Genomic DNA, 24,496 nt, shown 5'->3' with positions numbered 1-24,496 from the left:
CCTTGCTACTTTGATCTGATACATCCTTTGTGCTGGAATCCATTGCCCTTTGTGGCAGGATCCATCCTCACCTATTTATTTTATAATAAGCACCTTTTATAAACACCTTTAGACTTAATCCGTTTCCTTTTGGAAAAACAGAAACAATTACAATATAATTAGAGCACTTGGCTGTGTGCTTTTATTAAAAGGCAAAATGACTCCATTCAACAGAACAGCAGTAGGAGCAGTTTATTGCGTAAGTCAAACATTTCGTGGAAAGCTGTCAAGTTGGGCATGTTGCTAATTTCAGTCATTAGATACAGCCAAAAAATGTAATTGCCAGAACTGGCCATAGGTTACAGTCCCGGACTTCCCTCTCCCACATTTATGTTTTTAATCTTTGGGAATCGGTTTGTTTTTCTACGAGCCGTTTGTTGAAAAGGCACGTACGATCTGTCAGATTAATGTAATGTCTTGTGTGCTCCCGTCAAATCCAGGGGAGATAAAATCTACAAGGATACTTAATTAAAAAAGAATGTGATCTGGTTTATAAATCATTGCTGCCAGCCACCCCCGAAACGTGCACCGTGGAAACGGCCTCGCGTTAAAAGGGTGCAAGAAAAAAGCATAAACTCCTTAGGCCCGGATGTGAGTTAAACCAACTCACCGAATTAACTTTCTCCGAAGGACAGGCTAAGCCTTAAACGGCACCAAACACACACCGGCCTCTCCTACTGGGCAGTACGGAAAGCCACGTTAACGTTACATAAAGGCGGACAGCGCTGCCACGGGTGCCGCCAGCCTGCTGCGGCGCCTCTGCCAGCACCGGGACCCCACACGGGCCGGGCCGGTGCCCGCGCAGGGGCCGCGGACGAGCGTGAGGAAGCATTTGCGGCACCCCCGCGCACCGCCCGCCTGCCGCACGGCACGGACGCGCGGGGTGCGATGGACTCACGGGCTCCGCAGCCAGCTCCGGCCCCTGGCGGGCTCTTCACAGCCGCCGGGCAGCCTCTCCGCTCGCCCGGACGGACGGAGCCTGCCGCTGCCTCGGCTGAGCGGGCAGCGCAGCTCCACGCACACAAAGCGCCGCGGGGCTGTGGGGCTCCAGGAGACAGGAGTGGGGCAGCATCCATTTACCTCATGCCGCGGGAGGCGGAGGGGGACACCGGCGGTGCGGGGCCGCGCCGCCACCACGTGCCCGCCGCCCCCCGTCACCTCCCACGGCCACGCGGACCCGGCTGTGTCGCGTCCCGTCGTCCCGTGCGAACACCCGCTCCGACGGATCTCCCCGCACGCACGTGCGCGGCCCGCCCGTGGCGCCCGTGTACCGGCTGCCCGCGCCGCGGACACGCGAGACCGCGCCCGGCTCAGAGCCACCCGGCCCAGCCAGGCCGCGCTTCCACGCAGCCGCTGCCTTGCGGCGGGCGCGCCTCGTCCCCGTCTTGTCCCCGTCCCCATCCCCATCCCGGTCCCCGTCACGCGACGGGAGCGCGCCTTCTTGCAAGGAGGCGTGGATGGGATGGGATGGACGGGGGGTGCCGTGGTGCAGCTGCGGCCGGCGGTAGGGCTGCCCGCTTGGCGCCCAGTGGGCGCGCGTGGCGGGGGCGCGCGGGGTCTCCAGTGGGAACCGCGCGTTCCCTGTCGCTGGCGGCCGAGAGGGCGAAGGGGTGGGGATGGGGGGGGGGCGGGGGGGAGAGCGGCCTGCTCCTCCCCCCTCCCCTCCCGCCTCTGCCCCTGCCCCGGGGCGGCGGGTGGCGCTGGCCGCGGCGGGTCGGGGCTCAGTGTCCTTGTGCGGAAATGACACACGGTCCCGTCACGTCACGCGAGAGCGCAGCGCGCGGACCCTCGCACACAAAGAGCGGGGGGGGAGACGCGGGCACCAGCGGCGGCCGCTCCAGCCGCCCCCGCCGTCCCGGGGCTCCCGTGCCCACGCGCGGAGCTGAGGTAAGTGCCGCTGCCGCCGCTCGCCTCCCGTGCCGGGCGGGAGGGGCGCCGCTCCGCGCAGCCCCCGGCGGGGAGCGCCGCCCCGGCGGGTAGGGGAGGAACCGGGAGAGGGGCCGCGCCAGCGGAGCGGGGGAGCGGGAGGCGCGGGGTCGGCCCCTCCCCCCCCGGCAGCGGCTCGGGGTTCCGCCGCCGCTCTCCCCCCGCCGCGGGGGGCTCTTTGTTCGTGACTTGGAACGGTGCTGAAGCGCTGCGGCGCGGGGCACGCGCGCCCTGCCCGGTGCCTCCATCTGCGGGGTGCGCGGGGGGGGGGGAAAGAGAAGGAGCGGGGAGATTGGAACGGTCACGCCGCCGTCACCTCCAGCCTCACCTCATCCCCTCCTCCCTCCTCTCCCCCCCGCAAGCCGGCCACATAGATCCGCCCGGGCAGGGTTCGGACCGGAAGCACCAACCGCTGCCGCCACCGCCGCCTCGGGCTCGTGGGTCTGACCGCGGAAGCGGCCCCGGCCGCCGCGTGCGGGGCGCGCGGGGCGTCCTCACCGCAAGCCCCCGCCTCCGGGCGGAGCGACGCCGCCGCGCCGTTCCCACGTGGCGCCTTCCGCCGCCACCGCCCCTCCGCGGGGAGTCCCGGCGGCGCGGGGGGGGGGGAGCTGCGGCGGAGCGCGGTTCCCCCTCCTTCCCGGTACCGGGTCCCGCCGGGGCGCAGCGCGCAGTGGTTTCGTAGGGGCCCGTGGAGCGGCGTGGCCCCGTGAAAGATGGGGCTGGGGTCTGGCTTGAGAAAAATGGTGGCAAGAGCGTCGAGAGAGTGGTAATTCACGCCGGTTCTGGGTGCGTGGTGCACTGGGGAGACCGGAGAAGGCCACCGCGGGGGAATTGCCTGCTGCCTTTGCCCGGCTTGCCTGCATTGCCCGCTGCCTCTACCCTACTTTCCCCTGTGGTATGTCCACACAGCCTTTTGTAAATAGAAGGGGACAAACTCTGAAGCAGCAGAATGTGAGCCGGCGGCAGGCCAGCAACCATGTGACAGCTTCCACATAGCGTTGACGCAGTCCCAGAGCTTTTTGGATTGAAGTGCTGGTAGTTTGTCGGTGCCACCTATAAAAACAGTGTGTGCCCGACCCTCGGGGCAGAGACATTTAAACAGGGGAAGAAACACCTCTTCTTTGCTTCTGGCTGATACCTGCTATTCAGATTATTAATGTACTTGAATGAATACATCTAATAAAACAAATAGTTGCTGTTATGTGTTGATAGATTTCTCTCCCGCTATATCAAAGTCAGCACTGGGCCAACTACGCTTTCTATCTTTGCTAAGTATTTTCATAGCTTAGACGTCTGGTAGATAAAAATGAAGCAATGTTGAATGCAGTTCGGAGGAGATTTTAAGTTGTCTGTATGAAGTTCACATGGTGCAGTATTTTAAAATAAAAGGGAAGAATGAGAGGAGAGAGAATGAAGCATTGAGGAAAACAAAGTGTTTCTAATAGACCAGGGAAAGCACCTGACTGAAGAGAAGCCAAATTGATGCATTAATGCTGGAAGTAAGCTAGGTTAGTATTTTGCTGATCACTGCAAGATTAAGTTGGTGTTTGGTAAAGTACAGGGGACAGGTTGAGAAAACATCTGTGTTGGGCAAGTTGTGGGAAAACTGAGAGGAGTGATTTTTTTATTATTTTTATTTAAAACTGCATCTGCAGATGTAACTAAAATAAAGGCCCAAAGTGAAAACATGCCCCGTAAGTCCTGTTGGCAAAGTGCCGTCACTGCAGGCTGGCTTCAGGAGGCTTGAGGCTTCCTGTCCTTCTCCACAGGGCAGCAGAGGAGGTTTTCAAACTATGTTAAGTATAGGAATTTTATTGTCTGTAAGAGTAATGCTTCCAACAACATCTGCTGGTGCTTTTAAAAATACACTTTTTTCATAGTTTTAGAACTTGTTCTACATGTATTTATAGTTCAAACATGATTATAATGTTAGAATACTCTTTTCTAGGGTATTTAACGTTTCAAGTGTCAGTACTGGGTATCAAGACTAAATTTTACTCAAAATCTCCACTTTTGGCTTCAGCAGCATGCTCAAAAATGAGAGTAGAAAGCTTCTGCTTTTGGTATTTGTATTGTCTGCTTGCATTTTGCTCATTGTTTGATCAACTGAAGCAACACTCTTATTTCAGTTTAAGATGAGTAGTCAGTTTTAAATCAGGGATTTTTTTCTTAATAAACGTGGTTTCAGGTATCAGACTTCTTCATCCTGCTGCCTTTTCATGCTCCAGCCTTTTCAAAATTTTTGCTCCAAGAAGTCACAAATTATAAGGAAACCTGACTAAAGATATACAAAGTACAGTCAGGGCTACAAATCAAACAGTACGGATTTCCCCTTCTTTCCCCAGTTTCTGTCTGTTACAGTAGTTTCAGGTGTAATTTGTAACATTAATGGGTAATGTTTCAGGCAGCATGCTGGCAGTGACCCTTTCTAGTTAGTTGCTTATTCTGAACATCGTACCGATGAGTATGGTTATGAGATTTTCATCAATGAAGGATAAATAGAAAATAAGAGTGAGAATGCAGAGAAGTACGGGGAAAAAAAAGCAAACCAACGTTCTTTTGGGGTTTCTTTGTGGTTTGTTAATTTGGTTTGGCTTTTTGTTTTTGGTGGGTTTTTTTGAGAAGGCCTTGTCAAAATTCTGTAATATTTAAAGTCAGATCACTGGCCCGTGGAATTGTACAGAAGGCAAACATTGCCTCCACAAAATGAAATTTACAGCACAATTTTGGAGTAGTACGTATGTGTAATTCAGTTGAATTTAATGTGAGTTATGTTGGTTTTGGACAAGTTGGAGGAATCAGATGTACCCCTAGGATAACTGCAATATTGAAATTACTGAGCCCAGTGATACAGCTAGGAAGTAAAAGATGCAGATTACTTGGCTCTCAGCACAGAACTCAGAACTCGCAGTTCTCTAGGTTTGCTTCTGCATCCCAGCAGGAGAGTTTTCCAAGAGACAGCCTGGAAAGCAACACACATGCTGAGCGGGAGGCAGCTCCTGGGCAGCCTGAGCAGTGGTGCGTGCCTTCCTTCCTGTCTCCTCCTGGGACTGCAGGGCTGGGTGTTGGGAATGGGTGTTTGCTGTTGACATTTCAAAGCATTACGCGGGAATTGTTCTTCTAAAGCATCATGAGGGATGGTATTTCACGCTGTCACTGTGTGGTTAGAGCAGCCCTCTCCTCACCTGTGTGGGACAGGACTGCTTCCACCAATGTTTCCACCTACCTACCCCAGCTTTTGAGTGCGTGGTCTTCTTACCTTGGGACACATCAGTTGCTCTCTGTGCTTTATCCAGTGCATGTTTCATATGAAATACCAACAGACTAGAAGAAAGGGAGCAGGACCACAGACGCTTGACTGTCCAGTGAGTATCTAGCTACTAGAGTGATTAATCATTGTCCCTTACTGAGGATGAATATGTGTACAGTAGTTTTGGTGGGCTCTGGGTAAACCACACTCTTTAACTACATAGCATAATACCATTGCAATGTTGTGATAAAAGTCCTGTTACAGGAAAGTATGTGTAGGAGGAGGTGCTACTTTGGCTGTGAATCAGCAGTTCAGCGTACAGTTCGTTGTAAAATTTAGCCAATGTTACCTCCTTCCAAATACCAGCTTTTTTGGTATTGCCACCATTAACTTCACTAGGTTACCTGTGCTTTAAGAGGAGTGTTGTATCTTTCACTGCATGATAATGGTAAGGAAATTGAATAGCTTATATCCACATAGGCTGTTAAACGCATATTTAACATTATTAGCAAACACATGTATCCTAAGTTTTGACCAAAATGTAAGGAACGTTTCATGTCTTCATAAGCAAACAACACTCGAGTAGAATACTTCTCATTGAAGCCTCTGAGTTTTATATATGAAGCAGCGTACCACCACCATGAGGCTTTAAAAGGAATGAACATTTCAGGATATACAGTATCTAAATTCCTGTATTTCTAAAAACATTTTTATAATCAATAATGACGAATTAGAGACATTCCTTCCCATGTACATGAAGATGCTAAAATATTTAGTGGGATGGTGTGCCTTTAAGAAGTAGCATCTACACATTTGCTATGCATTGATGAGCTGAACAGTACGATGTTATGCGAGCATTTAAATTATAAATAGCAAATGTATAAAACTGATAACAGGCATTCTTATTGGAGTATATTAGTTAAGACAATGAATCGCTTACATTTGTTAGTATCATTAACAAGGGCTATGAAGTCAGAATTGATTTCCACAGACAGCATGTGTGCACTTCTGTAGTTTTCTGTGCAGTTTTTGCACTGCCTTTTTTGTTTGTTTGTTTTGTTTTCAGGACTTTTTACATTAGATAAGGGAATTTGAAGAGTAAAGAGTTACTTTGTTTTAGTTATGAATAGCAGAACAACAGTAATTTTTCTGGTGGACTTTTAGGGTTTGGTTTTGGTTTTTTTGGGGGGGGTTATGTCAGAATTTGAAAGTGGTCCATCACACATTTTATAAGTGATTGTGGATGCAGCAAACTGCCTTGATGTTGTCAGTAAGATCTTTTCTGTTTGCATTGTGCTGTTACAGTGGTCACAGTCGTAAGTAGGTCACAGGTAGGGAAAGTATCCTCCAGATCCAACACATGAGTAATTGTTAGGTGGTAAATGGGAGAAGAATGCATGTTATGGAATGATTGAACTTAAGTTTATGATTCAATTCTGTACTGTGTACCAATAAGTAGGTACTTCTAAGTAGCTTTATGCATTATACTAGATGATATGAGACTGAAATACATTTAGAGTATGTTTTGCAATTTGCTCCCTTACTCATAAAATCTTTTGTACCTAAGTGCTTTAAATCCTTAAAGCTTCAATGCATATTTTGGTTAGGCTTGTTTTTGATAAAAGGATCACATTTTTGCTCTACTTGCAAAAGCAGCATGATGCACTAAATGCCCTAATTTTTAAGGTATTCTTCCATGCTTTGAAACTCACAGCATTGTGCTATGCACTGAGTTTCCCTGCTAGCTGTGATTTATACCATTTGAATGTTGAGTGTTGTTACCAAAATGGTACAGAGGTACAATTAAGCATCATAACCTGGTAAGTCCTTTGAAGAGAGGTCTGTGTCTAGTGATACCAGTGAAGTAGGGAACATTAAGTCCCTTTGTTGAGTTGTCTCATTCATCATCTAATCAGATGAGAAGAAGGGAGAGCAGGCTCTATGGGAAGAGGATTCGGGCTATAGTGACAGCCAAGGTGCGCTGGGACGCCCTCTTCTTTCCCTGTCCCCTTGTGCTCTGGCCCACAGCTCTTCCTGCTTGCCCCTTTGGTGTGCCATAACCAGATGATTAGATTGCTCTTCTAGGATTTGGGGATCTGAATTCTTGCCTCTGCTGCAAAACAGAGTGCAGGGAAAAAAAAAAAAAAGAAAAAGAATAAAATAAAGAAAGGAAATAAAGCAAAACGAACAAAAAAACAACCAGAAAACCCCAAACACAGACACACACACACACCGCAACAAAAAAAAACACACCAGATTTTTCTGGCTCCCGGATGCCTCTTTAAGCACTGTGCCATTGGTAAGTGAAATACCCTACACTTATTTATGACTGTCCTCTATAGATTCCCATAGTACTGAGCGTGTTCTGAAAATGGCTGTTGAATCTTAGCCAGCAGGCCAGATGCTGAGGAGCTTCTCCTAGTGCAGCAGTTCCAGCAGAAAATTGGTATCTGGAATCTATAACCACTTAAAATTTAGCTAATAGCTGAGTGGGATGCCCGGATCTTGCTGCAAATCACAAGATCGCAAATCAAACAACACTTAGATTGGTGTCTAGAGTTTCATTGTAATGAGACTCAGTTTATTAGAAGTAGCTTAACTTGAAGTAGAAGGACACAGTGCTATATATCGCATCAGTTCTTTGCAAATAGGCTCATTGTGCCTTAGTTTAAAAAGAACGGTATTCTCGGTTACGTGATTAAAAATCTACTTATTTTTATTTACTTCTCTTGGAAGAACAAAGCTCTGAGCACCTTAAGAAAAGCATCCTTTTTGGTTCATCTTCCTTAATTGTTTCAGAAGTGTCAGGATGTGTGGGCAAGTCTGGAGGGCTGAGCTCAAAGTAATGTTTCTGTTTTCCCAAGTGAGCGCTGGCATCACACAGACTCTTGTTGCATGACGCCTAGCAATGGCTCACACAGGTATCCATGCAGTACCAGCACTAGTAGCTGTCTAGGCAGTTTAAATGGGAAGGTGAGTACATTCTGATACATAAGTACGGTGTTTATTTCTTGTGACATGAATTATGTAGAAGTTAAAAACCACATATTCTTTTCAAGACAACTGTTCTTAGTAGGTGAAATGTAGGCAGTAAAATCTGATGACTTACTGTTTGTGTTGTGAGGATGGGGTCTGTTTACCTCTTCTTCCTTGATTGTTGAATTTGTCCAAGTGCTACACATCTTACTGTTTATTCTACATTAGACAGTGTTAGGTAATGACTGTACTAGAATACCATTAATCAAAGGCTCAGTCTCTTGAAATGACAATTAGAGTACTAGCTATTTGCTTCATTTTTAGTGTTCAGGGGTGTGGGATCCATAATAAGGGTTACAAGATTTATACTTTTTGAGTTTTACCCATGTTCTAGTGCAAGCATAGAGAAACAGTATGTTCATTTACTGATTGTAGGTCTGTTTTGTTAGGTGTTTCTGAACTGTTCAGACTTTTTTTTTATTTATATACAAGATAGGAACCAAAGAACCCAGAGAAAATCCTTATAAAACAACTTGGTTCACAAGCTAAACTATTTACAAGCAAAACCCTTAAAACTTGAAGTTCAAGTTTTGTGTTCATATTTTGTAAAGCACCATATTTTTGGTCATTTCAGGTGGAAATACTGGTGCTTAAACTATAGCTCCAGTGAACTTCATTAGGATCAAGATCTAGCTATTGACCTAGCTGCTGTTGTAGGTGTTTGGTATGTTTTAGAATGCTTCTTCCAGATCCTCTTTTTCACCAAAAACCAGGATGTACTGCAGCATCCGTCTGTGTCTCAGCAAGGTGTTGCCAAGGCTGGTTGCTCTGTCAGTTACGGCTGTCGACCTGTGTTTCCAGCTTCAGCACAGAAGCTGGAACTCAACACACTCCTTCCCAGAACTAGCTAACTGCTGTCCTGTAGATAGCATTGAGTCAGTATTAGGCTAAGGATGATAAATGTATGTATCTTCTGTTTTGAAAAGAGACATATAAGAATGTAATGTGTTTGTGTACTCCACATGACAAGGAACAATTGTCAGTGTCCTGGGTTCAGCAGTAGCAGTCATGTTTCTCCTTCGTGGTAGCTGGTGCAGTGCTACTGCAACTGCTGAACCCAGGACAGTCAGGTATTTGCTTTACTGGACCCATTTCTGACTTGATTTGCACTTTTTTGTCCTAGGTTCTTTTAGTTCATTTTTACTTCCAACTTTGTTTATTCTCACAATCTGGCCCAGAATGCAAACTCAAAACAGATTTTGACACTGCTGCATCTTCTAGGGAGTCAATAACTATTATTCATAAGTACTGATTCATTGTAATCAGTAGTTTAAAGAATCTGAAATGTTTTATCTGTAGTGGACTTTAAACAATCAACAGAATTATTGTTAACCTTACATATGCATACAAGCATGGACATGCTAGCACAAGCACACAGACTTTTCCCCTTCCCATAGGCAAGTCCATTGCTACCCAAATTTGAAGCAAGATGGTGGTGTAAATAGATGATAGGTGAAGTTTCATGAAATGGTTGAACCAAGGTAGTGGCTTTCTGGTATGAGAGAGGTTGGTTTTAATCCTTCCTTTCTGTCACAAGCCTCATGCATACTCCTTACCGGGGGCCACTTACTTGCCTTACCCTTCACCTCTCTGAATTAGCAGAAAAATAACCCAGAAGAGAAAGAAGTGAATTGTCTTCTGTCAGTTCATCAAGATGGAAGGGCTCACCCATGCTTGACTGAGGTGGACACCCATGCTTGACCAAGGGAGTAGATGGAACTATGAGGCAGGAAATCAGAGGGGTAGTTGAATCCTGTCTCTCATCAGAAGCTTCTACATGTGCTTCATTTTCTCACAATGTTCAAGTTCTTACAAATCTCACTAAGAAGACAAGAAACCTGGTAAGGAGAGAGATATTACTGGGACTCCCAAAAAGGAAAAGGTTGGACCTCATGCTTTGTTTGGCATTAAAGAGTTCAAAAATTGTCTCTAAACTGGAGAGACGTGGATTTGATGGATGGACCAGTCGGTGAATAAGGATAAGGATAAGGATGGTCACACTCAAAGAGTTGCAGTCAATGGCTTGATGTCCAGGTGGAGACCAGTGACAAATGGTGTTCCTCAGGGGTTGGTACTGGGACTGGTGCTGTTTAACATCTTAGTCAGTGACATGGACAGTGGGATTGAGTGTGCCCTCAGCAAATTTGCCGATGACACCAAGCTGTGTGGTTCGGTTGATACGCTGGAGGGAAGGAATGCCATCCAGAGGGACCTTGACACACTTGTGAGGTGGGCCAGTGTGAACTTCAGGAAGTTCAACAAGGCCAAGTGCAGGGTCCTGCAGCTGGGCCAGGGCAATCCCAGGCACTAATACACATTGGGCAGAGAATGGATTGAGAGCAGCCCTGAGGAGAAGGATTTGGGGGTGTTGATTGACAAGAAACTGAATGTGATCCAGCAATGTGAGCCTGCAGCCCAGAAAGCCAACCGTGTCCTGAGCTGCATCAGAGGAAGTGTTGCCAGCAGGTCAAGGGAGTTGATTCTCTCCCTCCGCTCTTGTGAAACCCCACCTGGAGCACTGCATCCACATCTGGGGCTCCTAGCATTAAGAGGGACATGGACCTGATGAGCAAGTCCAGAGGAAGCCACAAAGATGACCAAAGGGCTGGAGCACCTTCTCCTACGAAGACAGGCAGATTCTATGGAATACAAAGCCCATTCTTTCTAGGTTTCATTGATTCTGATGCTGGGTTTGACTATTCTCTTCTAATTGTATTCTGGCAGTTGTTTTTTTTTTTAAAAAAAGAAGACATCAACCAAAGTAGTACCACTGTTTTAAATATGTGAAACAATTGACTTAATGTTACTTGACCTGAGTTTGGGATAGCTTTGGTCTTCTGGTGTTGCCTCTTTTAGGAAGCTAACTCTTAACCAGGGTATGTGCTTTGCTTTAGTTTCACTTTTTTCCAGTTTTAAAGAGTGGTTATGCAGCTCCTCATTTATCTTCTCCTTCCAGTTTGTTTGTATTCTCCCAGAGGAATTCTCCTGCACCATTTTTCCTATTTGAGTAGCAGTAATAGCCAGAGTTAGAAAGAAAATATAATTCCCTATAGCCTCTCCTAAATATTTCGTGTTGTTCTATCTGGTGCTACCTTTATAGTAGTATTCTGGCTCTGTGTTTATCATCTTGTCATGTTTTGCTGTGATAGAGCAATCTAGGATTATCTGGAAAACCATTTTGATTTCCATTACAGAATGTTCTGTAGTGGTACCAGCTGATTCGTTTACTGTCACCTCTGGCCCTCACAAAATGACTCTTGTCATGCTTCTTGAGCACTGGCACATGCTGGTCTTGTACCACATCGTTCAGAGCTAAGCCTGCTGCAGCCTGGAAAACTGTAAGATCTAGGCATTGAATATCAATTTATGACCATATGAACAATTACGACTATGTGCTTTTCTTAAGGTCCAGTGTAGCTTTTTGATGGTGCTGTATGAAGTACACTGTTTTAGGGTTTTCCATAAAGAGCTGTAGTGGCTGTGTCTACATTCCTAAGTCCTGTTGAGTTAGTAAGACTTGATATTAACCCTCACTGGTGTATATCAAGTGGTTTAAAAGTTGGTGTGGGCGACTTAGGTTCATATTATTATGTCTGTGCAGGAGTTTGCAGAACTTTAAGTGATGTGATTATAGTATTGTAAAGTTGGCATAATTTATATGTGGATCAGTTACTAAATGCAAGTCCTGAAAGAGGGAATTACGGTGGTTAAAAGGAGTAGCTATCTAAGGGGTTTGCAGTAGCTGTACATCCAACTGAGAGAGACTTCCTGATGACGTGATGATGAAGTCAAATCTCTTGTTATCCTCTTGAGGATGCCCTTTACAAGGCTGTATTTAGGGGCCATGTTGAAGACCAGGGCATCAAAGAGTATTTTGGCTTCTAGAGTGGCCCGATATGAGCTGGTATTACAACTGCATGCATCTTTTGTTTCGGTCTGTGTGCATTACACGTGCAGTTGTACAAAATCTTATCCAGAACGTGGCCTCATTACTTACTGTTAACAGCCATCAGTTCCTGAAGAAGAAAAATTTATAGCTGCACAGTATTAAAGTGTTTACAGAGTTTTTAATAGTCTGGGCTTTTGTTTTGAAAAAGTACTTCTGTTCAACACTGTTCAAAAGAAAGGTAGAGACTCTTACCAGAGCCTGTCTCTTTCTCTCCCCATCCCTTTTCTAAATTTCATTGTAATTCCCACCCCTGGGCTGTATGTATGCTTTTGATTGATTGGTTTTATTCACTTACTCCAGCCAGAGATAAGCCTGTTTTGATGTCAGACCTTGGCTAAAAGATAGGCAGGAAGAAGAAAGCAACTGTGAAAATGTAAAGCAATAATATTCTGGGGCCAAGTAAACCTAATGCTCTGTTTAGATGAACGAGCGGTGGGTGACAGTTTACAAGTCACCAGCTTGCCAACTGAGTGTCAGTTTGCATCTGTGTGCCCTGTAACGGTCAGCGAGATCTGATTGAGTTGTTTGCTTTGTAGATCCCCAAAAGATTTGGAGTATCTTTTAGGAACATGTTCACAGATTGAGGTTTGCCCCCAAACTTGCAAAATTAGTTTTCCATGTAACAGAAGTACAGCTGAGTTCTTCATGTGAGAAGTAATGCTAAAATCATGCTAGAATAATACATATGTTTGGTTTTCCTTACAAAAAATATTCCTACATTATTTAGAGGCTAACAGAAAAAAAGGAGTTACTGTAGATCTGCAGAGGGCTCTGCTTGAACTGATGCAAACCATACCAAAAGATCAAAGATTTTTAAATGAAAACTTGACTGCAGCATGTGTATTATAGTTTATGATGAGTTTTCCTTCTCTGATGACTTTGGGTCACCCACAATGACAATACAAAAACATTTGACTGTAATAAGAAGTGGTGACTTGGTACAGGATGGAGAGTGTAATGCAGTTAACTTCCATTTATATACTGCCAAGATATTTTATAAAGAAGGTGGCTTTTATTTTTCTCCATAGCAGAAAAAGACTGTTTTAAATACTTTCCTAGCTGTCATATGTTGTCTGCAGTATGGTTTGCACGTAGGCAGTTCTATAGATGGCCATGAAATTTACTGAAAATTATTACAAATGTGGAAATTATCTGTGGGCTGCTAATGCCTAATGGCTCTAGATTAAAAGTATATTATATATATTATTTTCTGATTATAAAAGCAGATGTAGATATTTCCTGATGCCAAAAGATGCTGATACTTATTTTTGTTTTGTTCTTTAGTGAGATAGAAGATGAATTCAGCTGAAATCACTGATGAAGATGAAGGTAAAATACTACATTTTATGTAACTTATGATCAGGCAAAAATACTTGTTGAATTAAAGCCTTTGTAACCTGCTAAAAAATGTGCTTGGATCAAGACAAATTACAATAAGGTTTTTAAAAAAACTATCTAAAATTCACCATTATCGTTATTACTCATTGTATTTTCTGCTCTGCGTCCTTCCCCCCTTCCAAATAAATCTTCCTACTGTAACTTTATTTGTTTATACTTTAGACTCTTTGGGGAAGAAACTGTGATTTACTGTATGACTGAATGGTTCCTAGCTTAATAAAAACTTGTCTTTTGGGTGGCCTCAGCATACGCTTATTGTACAAGTCATAAAAAATAATGATGATCTTCAAAAACACATTTTCATAAAAAGAAACAAAACCTGAAAGTTTGTATTATGGGTGTCATGGTTTTCTGGAGAGAGTGCTTTATCTTTCTAAACCTTCTTTTTTTTGCAGTAAAAATTCCTAAAAATAATGTTGTGAAAGTAGAAACAGAAAATGAAGATGAAGCTCTAGACTGCTCAGTATCATCCAGATCTGCCGAGAAGCACTCACTGGATGGCACAGGTACTTTCCTGCAGGATTCCAACAAACGGAAGCAGACCTCACTTGGTTGCGATGGAAGCCAGCAAGATGTCTTACCCAGCGTGAAGAAAAGACGCTTTACACAAGAGGTGACTTCTCTGTACACGATTCTGTGATTTTTCTGCTCATATTTTATAGGCTAAATTTGTTGCTGCTCCAAGCAAAATGCCAGTCATTTAATTAGACTTGCATTAGTAATGAGTTCAAGGCAAATGTGGTTAATCTTAACCAAGTTTGCACATATTACTTGTCTGGGTATTTCTTTAAATAATGTGGGAGCAATTATATATATGAAATACAGTTACAGGTTCATTCATTCATATGAAGTATACTTTTGTTGTTTGTCAGAGAATGTAGGAGCAGGTAGTGATTTGGATTAATTGACTGTGACTCTGATTATAGTCCCTCTCATGTCATACAGCCCTTCAGCTGGATCCTCAGTGATGGAATCAGGGCTGTAATTCTTCCTTCTGTGACACAGATTTCAGTGTCAGTAAGACAAGTATAAATTTGTGCGTTATTTGAAAGATAAAAATGCAGGGATGCAGAAGACTTCAGCATATCAAGAACAGAATATATAACAACTTTGGGTGCAGCATCCAACTTATGACACTCCAGATGTTTGTCCAGGCAATGGAGGAGATGCTCAGTCTCTTCCATTATCCTGTTCTAGCGTTTCACCTCTCTAGCAATCAGAGATTTTCATTAATCTTTACTGAAACTGAGCAAGTTTCTTTTTGTCCCTGTTCTTTTCAGTAGGGAGAGCAGTGATCATCTGTTCCTAGAAAAGTCATCTGCACATGGGAAAATTTATGAGGTGTTGTCCACCCTCAGCCTTTCACTCCAAGACTAAAATTCTGGGGTTTCAGTTCTTCTTCAGAACTGACCTTACATTTTTGTTGTTCTTGTGAGACTCCTGAAAGGGTAATGTCCAGTGCTGGGTAGTCACATCTCTTCTAACACCCTCTAATGCAGTGTAATAACCTCCTGTTCCTCACACTCAGCACTTTATTAAAATAACCTAGATTCAAATTCATCCTCTTTTGAATAACTTCAGACAGGCCCTGGGTTATATTTAGTTTGTGACCTACTCTAATTCACGTACCCTTTCTGCTGTTCTGCTACCTAGGCAGTTATTGCGTGTTGTATTTGCGCATTTCATTTCTCCTTCCTAGCCATAGCTCTTCATATTTCCTTTTCTTAACTGTCGTCTCTCTGACTTCTTGGGGCTGCTTTTTTCCTTGAATGCCTGTGGTAGGTAGGTTTTAATCATATTACACTTTTTTTTTTTCATTTCTCTTTTTATAATGTTTTACACAGAATCATAGAATCATGGAATAGTTAGAGATGGAAAGGACCTTAAGACATGCATTCAGATTCTTAAGCTTCATAATGGTCTCTGAACTGTGCTTGGGTTGCATTTTACTGTTTGCCTTTAATAAATTTTTAAATTTAGTTTTAAATTAATTAGAACTTTGGACTTGAGAATATCAGAAAGTGACCCAATGACGAAAATTCATTCTTGAGTGACCCAGAGAATCAGCATGTTTAGTTAAATAACTGACCAGAAATAGTCCTCAATCCTGACTACGTTTTTTAAGTTACTTATCTAATACCAATATTTTTGTTTAGTTGATGACTTCTTTAACTATTTCTAATTAAATGGAGAACAAAATGTTAATTATTTTTGAGAATATTGTGCTTTGTAGTATATTTTTACTACAAGTCGCATAGGCATCTGTGTATGGTATAAGCAGAGCTGTACTACTTATGTTATGTAACTGTGCTGTTGGGCTGGTGATTGTGTTACTAAATGACTTTCAGAAGACATTTCCCTTTTATTTGTTAATTCTGATTGTCATTTCATAACCAGAAATTCATTTTCTCTTTTTTTTTTTTTAAGTGTCAAAGATTTAAAGAAGTTACAAAAGTTTATTTATAGGGCATTTTTAAGTTCTTATGTGTTTGATAGAACCTCTTTAAGTGGTTCTTGCTCATGTGTTTATTATTCTTTACTCATATGCTAGAATATTATGCTCTGTATTCTTACAGATGTTTAGACTTTGTTTATTAGGCATAATAAACAAAGTGCTGGACTTTAGCACTGAACAGAGCAATAACTAAACAACTTTTAAAACTTGGCTTTAGGAATCAGAGAGATAATGTGGGAGACTATTTCACAATTATTTAAATTGATTGATGTTTATCAAAATACTGCATTTTGCAAATTCTCAAAGAATGCATATAATATAAAAACTTGCTATGCAAATGTAGTATAAAAAGCAGCACTATTTTATGTAGTTTGAATCTCATAGGACATTATCTTGCTTATTTTTTTGATGGTACTTTAAAACTGATAATCTTAAATGGGTGTAGTATTATCTGAAATACACTGATGTTTAAAGATCAGTGTACACAAAATGGATTTTAAAGTATTACATACTAGTTTAATTGGAGAATTTATGAAAAGCCATGTATTTATGCTGTGAATAGTGCTGTTCCCAGATGGAAACTGTATAAAGACAAGATAATTGAAAGCAAAAGGAAATAAAACCAGAATATATCTGGAACAAAAAGTCTTTAAATGTAGGCCCAAATGTGTTGTCATCCATTAGTCAAACAGTGACTATGTGTTTCTGAAACGCAGATAACCAGATCTGTTCTGCAAGAAGATCCATACACTCTGAGCTGCATTAGTGAAAGCACAGAGGTTTTGCTGCCATCACAGCAGAGATCTGCTGTAGTTCTTAGCATGAACACTTCTCCTCCTCCAGAGCAGTGCATCCAAAACTGATAACGCAGACTTCCACAATATTCACTTCAAAGTGCAGTAAGATAAATGAAGACAATGAATTTGTACTGTTTAATACATTCTAGTGTTGCTGTTCCCTGGCTCTGTGTGAGGTATGCATTAATAGATGTTACTCCCACATTGCCAAGTTTTATTACATAAATAATTGGGGAAAAGGTACAGCAGGAGTTCTGATCAAAACTGACAGCCCCCTGGCAAGCTATTTAGTAGAGAAGGAATTGAATGAATCGGACTCTATACGTGAAGGAATATTTGTAGTATTCCCTGTAAACAGGAATGTTAATGGAAGAACTAGCTATTTAGGTAGCAGATCACACTGTATGCATAAGAAATGTATTCTCCAGAATTGCAGTTTTGTTTTGTTCTTTAAAATGGTAAAAGAAGTTTGTAATTTGGTCTGGATGTGTGACTGGGGAGCAGAAGTATGTTTATTGTCAGTGCAGATTTTAATGACTTGCGTTCAGGTGATGTCTATTTGGGAGAGTTCTGTTGCCATCTGGAAATACTTCTGTTTCTCCACTGACAAGTATAGGTAGTGTATGACTTCAGACCCAACATAGGACCCTATAGTTAGGTGGGAGCAGTGTGGATCTCAGTTTGCTCACAATTCTTTTGTGTTCTGGTATTTTACAAGTCACAAAGAGCTGATTTAGTTAGGGCATATCATACCACTTGCTGGGGTAAAAGTCACCCTTTAATAGCTGATGGTGTTACAGGACTCTAGTTCCTTGCTGTCCTCCTAGCAAATGTGCTGTATGAGTGGGACTGGAAGAACAGTCTTCTAAATGGGATATGGACATCAGGTGTAAGCCCACCATGGCTAGGAATTCTGCAGATATCTGTGAAATACATTGCCCTTGCATTTATGTTTTCATTTTATCATCTGTCTGTCCATACAACTTTGGATGTGAAAAGCATGAGGTTTCATATATAGGGTTGTATGATGTGAATGATACTTCACATCTTCAACTTCATTGAATATGCTTGTTTCTAAACTTGGAGTGGAAACCAGCTTGTTTTTTCTGAGCCTTTTTTGAGTATACATTGCATTAGAAATTAAAAAGTAATTAGATGCAGTTTGTCACTGCAGTAAGCAGATGCCAAGTGTGAGTGCACATAGGGTCCCCATCAATTTCATGAATGTTACAGTTCTGTTTTTTTCAGAGGAACTTTTAATTCAAGTTCCCCACTGTAGGATGTAGCAGGGTCTTCACTAGGATTTCAGATTGCTTGTGGCTCTCAGACCTCAAGTCTGTGTTTCATTTGTTTCAATACTTAAATTCAGATTCTGTGGGTTTTTATCTAATTAATGTTCTGTGGAACAAGCCAAGCAAAATATTTTGGTACAGTCTTCTCTAAAATCTGTGAGTGTTTTCTCATGTTTGAATTCTGTATGTTGGATTTTGATTCTGTTGTATCTATTTAGCTTCCTAAATATTCTATGTGCAATATCCATGTGTTCGCAAAAAAAACCAACCCACCCAAGCCCTGCATATTTGCAGTGGGTTGGTGAAAATTCTTGCTTTCCATTTCAAGCAGAAGAGTTAGAAATTATTGAAAACAGTAATTCCTTAAGAGATCATTACTGGTTCTTATATAAATAATTTAGAAAATTAGATACACATGAGTCCAAACTTCCTGCCTTTCAGAAATAAATAAATCTTGGGCTTCCCTTTTTAGAAAGGCAATACCAAGGTGCTTTTCACTTTGTTCTTAATTTTGTATTATTTAAATTGACTTTTTTCTTTTTTTAATTACAGTTCACTTGAGTAAGAAAAGAAGCATAATTTGGGTATCTTATAGCCTTTGAGGTATTTTCAAAAGCTAAACTGAAAGAGAGTGCCTGGAACGTTAAATGCAGTTGTTGGAGGCAGTGGCAAGGTCACAAGACCAGGAGTCAGAAAACCTAGATTCTATTCTTGGCTCTGCTGCTGACTTGTTGCCACCTAAATTCTTTACAGCCCAGGATCCTCGTATGCGAGGTGAAGCATAATGATACTTGATTTGTGAGAGCATTTAGAGCTCTGTGATTAAAGAGTACTAAGGGTTATTACTGCGTTTCTATTCCATGGAGAAAAACATGACCAAAACAAACAAACAAAACCACCTTCACTAATACTTTACTGTCTTTTCATTTTTTTATATAATGAATTTATTGATTCTGATGTATTAAACACAGCTAAGTCCTCTGGAGAAAATTTGACTTTGCATATGTATGCTACATATTTATAGCTAATATTTTGAAGGCAGTCTTACTAATAGAATATTTATTCATTTAAAGGGTCCCCTTTCAAACTTGAAAACCAGAGATACTGGCTCACCCACTCAGGTAAATACAGAGCAGGCAAACAAGAACAAGAATTCTAACGTAACGTGGCTCTGTGAAGAAGAATCTTTCAGTGACATAACCACTCCATCTTACAAAAAACCTCTCTATGGCATCTCACACAAAATCACAGAGAAGAAGAACCCACCAGGAGCAGAGCAGTTTGCTTCCTATGAGTTGTTTGAAAAAATCAACCCCAGCAGTCCCTTGCCTCTTCGGACTTTGAATGACCAACGCAAAAGGGACTCGGCTGCAGCCATTGCTGTAACAGCAGCCACCACAGATTCTGACCCAAATATATATTCTTTGATACAGAAAATGTTCTACACACTTAACACCCTCAATACCAATATGACTCAGCTTCACAGTAAAGTTGACCTGTTGTCTCTGGAGGTTAGCAGAATTAAAAAACAAGTCAGTCCAGCAGAGTCTGTTGCAGACTTCAAGCCCCCCCCGGAGTACCAGCTGACTTCTGCGGAGCTCAAACAAATCATGGATCAGAGCACATCAGGTGGAGACCTTGCTTGCCGGCTGTTGGTGCAGCTCTTCCCAGAGCTTTTCAGCGATGATGAGTTCAGCAGAAGCTGCAGCGCATGCGGCTTTCTCAACAAGAGGAAACTTGAATCTCTTCATCTGCAGCTGATCCGTAACTATGTGGAAGTTTGTTATCCTTCTGTGAAGAATACAGCTGTGTGGCAGGTGGAATGTTTGCCTCAAGTCAATGATTTTTTCAATAGATTTTGGGCTCAAAGGGAAATGGAAAACAGTCAGCAGAACGTGCAGTCGTCCAGTTTTTATGAGACTGAGCAAGTCGAATCCTCTCATTTTATTGATGATAAAGAGCAGGATGAAGCTTTGTCCTTAGACAGGAGTAGTGCCATTGCCTCAGATTACATGCTGGATGCTCAGGATCTCAATGAATTTTTAGATGAAGCTTCTTCTCCAGGGGAGTTTTCTGTTTTCTTGTTACACCGATTGTTTCCAGAACTCTTTGACCACAGAAAATTAGCTGAAAGGTACAGCTGCTTTGGAGACTCCGGAAGACAGCTGCTGGATCCTCATCGGCTTCAAATAATCCGTAGGTACACTGAAATTTACTTTCCAGATGTACAAGAAGAAGAAGCCTGGTTGCAGCAATGTGTGCAGCGAATAAACGATGAGCTAGAAAACACATATATGGATGGAAGTGAATGTGATCAGATGAGAGATGACTATTATGATTCTTCTAGTTTACCAGATGATGTGTCAATCATAAAAGTGGAAGACAGTTTTGAATATGAAAAACCAGGTAGACGCTCAAAAAAAATTTGGCTTGTACCCATAGACTTCGACAAACTTGACTTTCCCCCTCCCGATTTTGATGTCCCTGTCCCGGATTACCTGTTGAACAAAGAACAGATTAAAAGCATATATGAAAGCAGCCTTTCCATAGGCAACTTTGCCTCTCGATTGCTTGTTCTCTTATTTCCTGAACTGTTTACTCATGAAAACTTACGGAAGCAATACAACTGTAGTGGATCTTTAGGCAAGAAACAGCTTGACCCCACTAGAATTAAATTAATTCGGCATTATGTGCAGATACTGTATCCCAGAGCAAAGAATGACAGAGTGTGGACACTGGAGTTTGTTGGGAAGCTTGATGAGCGGTGTCGACGTAGAGACACGGAGCAAAGGCGCTCGTACCAACAGCAACGGAGAATCCATGTGCCAGGGCCTGACAGGAGGGAATTTCTCAGCTATGTAATAAACCCTGAGAGGTTTCGAGAGGAATTTGAAGGGCCACCACTGCCGCCAGAAAGAAGCAGCAAGGATTTTTGCAAGATACCGCTTGATGAGCTCGTTGTTCCAAATCCAGACTTCCCTGTGCCTTCTCTGTATTTGCTGTCTGATAAGGAGGTAAGAGAGATAGTGCAGCAGAGCCTGTCAGTCGGCAACTTTGCTGCCAGGCTTCTTGTAAGACTCTTTCCTGAACTCTTTACTCCAGAGAATCTCAGGCTGCAATACAACCATTCAGGTGCTTGTAACAAAAAACAGCTCGATCCTATCAGACTGAGACTGATACGTCATTACGTGGAGGCAGTTTACCCTGTGGAGAAAATGGAAGAAGTATGGCATTATGAATGTATACCGAGCATTGATGAAAGATGCCGGCGTCCTAACAGAAAAAAGTGTGATATACTGAAAAAAGCAAAGAAAACAAAAAAAGTGACAGATTCTTTAAATTCCTAAGACTTTGACCACTAAATTATTGTCAGGATTATGCTTTGGTTTAGACTGAGGGGCCTGTCAAGAGCTGAGGGTGATCAGCGTCTAGGACAGTCAGGCGCTGAGTTTGTTGCTTTTTAATGTGTGTGTTGCGATTATGTGGGCACCACAGCAGTGGGAAGTGGCTTACTACATTTGTACATGGGTAAAGACCGTAAGTCATCAATGATAGCACTATCAGTGACTCGCTAAGAGCATGATTTACACTGGTGCATGTATTGAAACTGTATTACTCCACTCCCCATTTCTGCATCTTCTGGGTTTTGTCACTTTCTAATAATAAACAATTTTTTTTTAAATCACTGTGCTCTTCAGGGGCAGTTCTTCATTGTACCCTTCTAAACAAGTCTTGTGACTTCATTCAGAGTTTGAAATTTAACCTTAATTTCAATTTGAAAGTGCCATGTTCACTGGAAATCATTGGAATATTGGACTTTGTTTCTACAGTAATTGCAGTTTCATATTTGTTCTGTTCTTGATGATACCGAGATATTGAAAACAATAAAACCATGTCAAAGAATGGGTCAGAATGGTGTCATTTGCATTTTTGGCCATCACCCAGGTTTTATTTCTAAACCCAAGAATGAGCTGTTGAGAAACTGAGATGTGAGCACAGACACAATGTGAATTTTTGGTTGATGTTTTTTTTAATCTTGACAGGACAAGCTTGATCCTGCCCCTGTGAGTTCTTTTCTTTTGTCCAGTGTCACTGCTGGTGTGACAGAGGATGTTTGAATAAAGCGTGTCAGAACAGACCCAGGCGGGTACCCATGGAATGTCTTGCCATCGCCTGCTTGCTGCTGTGTTCTTAAAATAGCAAAGATATTTGCTAACAGCAAAAAGACCTGAAACAAAAACTTGGAAAAATTTTAGACCTTACTATCAAAATCATGATTCCAAAGGTTTCCAGTGTTCATACTGAATTGCAGATATAAAAAGTATGTGCAAAGATGGGTTTTGTGATAAAATTCAGTGTTTCAGGATCCCCTATTGCGAGCTGTGGTAATGTAACTCATTCTTTGCTTAAATGCAGCAGCACCTGGATATTTTGGGTGTAGGAATATTGAATTCCCTCACTTTGCCAAATTGATTTAGTGTAATTGTAATTAGTAGCTATTTGGAGGCATAACTGTGTATGTATAACTTAGGTTCATACAGTCAGGTTTGCATCATTAATATATTAAAGTGTAACAAAGATCACCCTGTACCCAATGTGAATTTGCTGTATGACTTGTCACTGGAGAGTGCTGCTTTAAAACTATTTTTCTCTTCTCTTTTTTCCTCACCTTTTTTTCCTTCTTTTAATACTGATAGAAATGGTGAGAGAGAGTCAAACGTGAATTTTTAAGACAGTAAAGACAGTGATTGCTTATTGACCATCGCTCGAACACCTTAGAGCAATTGTTGATGTTGTCTGTGGTCCTTTTTTGTTGTTTACTTAGATGGGTCATAGTGTCAAATTTTAAGCCAGTTCCAGGGTAATTTTCTATTTTAGCATTTGTAAGAAAGTACAAAATATTTGATATTTTTACTTTCAGATTTTTAGAATTTACTGCTCTTAGAGTCATACGGATCCCTTTCTTTTAAAAGCAAAACAGAACGTTTTTTTCCTGATGGCAAGAACTAGTAAAAGTATTATGTTAAACTGGGAGTAAATCATAATAGTTAGTAGCATTTGCTCATTTTCCCCATATGCTAGCGACATTCTCAAAGAATGTATGAAGAAAATCATGAATGTACTAAATAATACACTGATACTGTTTATATCCATACAAATGTTTCCTGTTGGTTTAAATAATAGCAGACCATGCACAAGATGGATATCAAAGCAAATATGGCTATAATAAAAAATGAAAAAATTTTACCAAAGATAAAGAACTGATACCACAATGTCTGCATCTTTCATTTTAGCATCAATTTAGCAAACTGAATGTATCAGAAACCAAGACTTTCACTTGTAATTGTATGCTACCTAGCACCTCTGTGAATTTTTTTACATGCACTTTTATGGGAGATAAAATAATTACAGAAAATATTAACAACTGTTTAATCTGTTGTTGTGAATAGCTGGCCAGAAGGTAAGAAATGCATTTTCTTATATTAATGTCCTACATGTTTTGCCACTTAGTGATGTTGAAGCTCCCAGAAGGATTTGATCTGCATTAAGCTTTTCTACAATTGACAGATGTTCCTAGCTAGCATGCAAATTTGAGATGTACTGGCTTTTACTGTAGATGTTGACATTAAGTAACAAATTCAGTCAATTCATATTATCTGAGTAGTGAAAAAACAATTTTCACCTTTTAAAATTATATTTTTGAAAGTGGGTATAGAAAAATTTTAATTGTTTTTTTCCTCTTAACTTCTGATTGTTGTATACATTCCTTTTATCTCACTCTTCACAGCCCTTTCATGATTTGTTTGATTGTATGTTTTATAACTGATATCAAGAAAATACAGACATATGAGTAGTGACATAGTTCACTAATGAAAGCTATTTCGGTGCATCTGAAGTACAGCCACTTCATCCAGTTGGTCAGTCTTGTAAATAAATTAAAGGTATATTATTTTCATACAAGCGGAATGCTGTCTGGTGATTGCTTGAGTACAAGCGGGAAGTTTTTCTTACAAAGTCTGTTACTAAGGTCTGAGATAACCTCAGCTGTTCGGGCAAAGCATAAATGAAAATACCCTGGTTTGCTGCAGCCATTTAAAAATATTTTTCTGTTTTTCAGACTTTTTTTGTTTAAAAGAATAAAGTTGTCATTTTGGAAGTGAGGCTATCATAGGAAGATTGCTAGATATTGAAGTGTTCGGAAAGTGTGTAGCCGTGGACACACTGACTTGCTATGGATGACTATTACTTTCTACCTACCAGGTCAGTAAACCCTGTTACGGTGAATATCAAGTGTCGCTGTCAGCTTTAGGTAAGCATCGAATAGCTGACTTCTAACAGCTGTCTGAAAGAAAC

General features: G+C 41.8%; 1 protein-coding gene across 2 annotated transcripts; it reads left to right on the top strand.

Moving 5' to 3' along the window:
• Positions 1–1,601: 1,601 nt before the first annotated feature.
• On the top strand, positions 1,602–24,103 carry BEND3 (BEN domain containing 3). Of its 2 annotated transcripts, none has more exons than XM_057404703.1 (4): positions 1,602–1,926; positions 13,994–14,211; positions 15,298–15,376; positions 19,216–24,103. In XM_057404703.1, exons 3-4 carry the CDS (start codon positions 15,368–15,370, stop codon positions 21,487–21,489), a joined length of 2,283 nt encoding a protein of 760 aa, XP_057260686.1. In that variant the 5' UTR covers positions 1,602–1,926; positions 13,994–14,211; positions 15,298–15,367; the 3' UTR covers positions 21,490–24,103. The 2 variants fall into 2 exon arrangements, with proteins under 2 accessions (XP_057260686.1, XP_057260685.1); XM_057404702.1 differs by lacking the exon at positions 15,298–15,376 and adding an exon at positions 13,485–13,529 and having other exon boundaries at positions 1,603–1,926.
• The last annotated feature ends 393 nt before the right edge of the window (positions 24,104–24,496 follow it).

This window comes from Pezoporus wallicus, unplaced genomic scaffold, assembly GCF_028554395.1.
Source record: "Pezoporus wallicus isolate ANWC-B61680 ecotype Strahan unplaced genomic scaffold, APGP_CSIRO_Pwel_v1 contig_6923, whole genome shotgun sequence".
Lineage (NCBI taxonomy): Eukaryota > Metazoa > Chordata > Aves > Psittaciformes > Psittacidae > Pezoporus > Pezoporus wallicus.
The sequence above is the reverse complement of the archived record's forward strand: the minus strand, read 5'-3'. Positions and strand labels throughout refer to the sequence as shown.

Coding starts and splice junctions, on each gene's coding strand:
- BEND3 (XM_057404702.1), top strand. CDS start 13,496: ATGAATTCAGCTGAAATCACTGATGAAGATGAAG. Junction 13,530..13,993: donor AATCACTGATGAAGATGAAG/GTAAAATACTAC, acceptor TTTTTTTTGCAG/TAAAAATTCCTAAAAATAAT. Junction 14,212..19,215: donor AAAGACGCTTTACACAAGAG/GTGACTTCTCTG, acceptor ATTCATTTAAAG/GGTCCCCTTTCAAACTTGAA.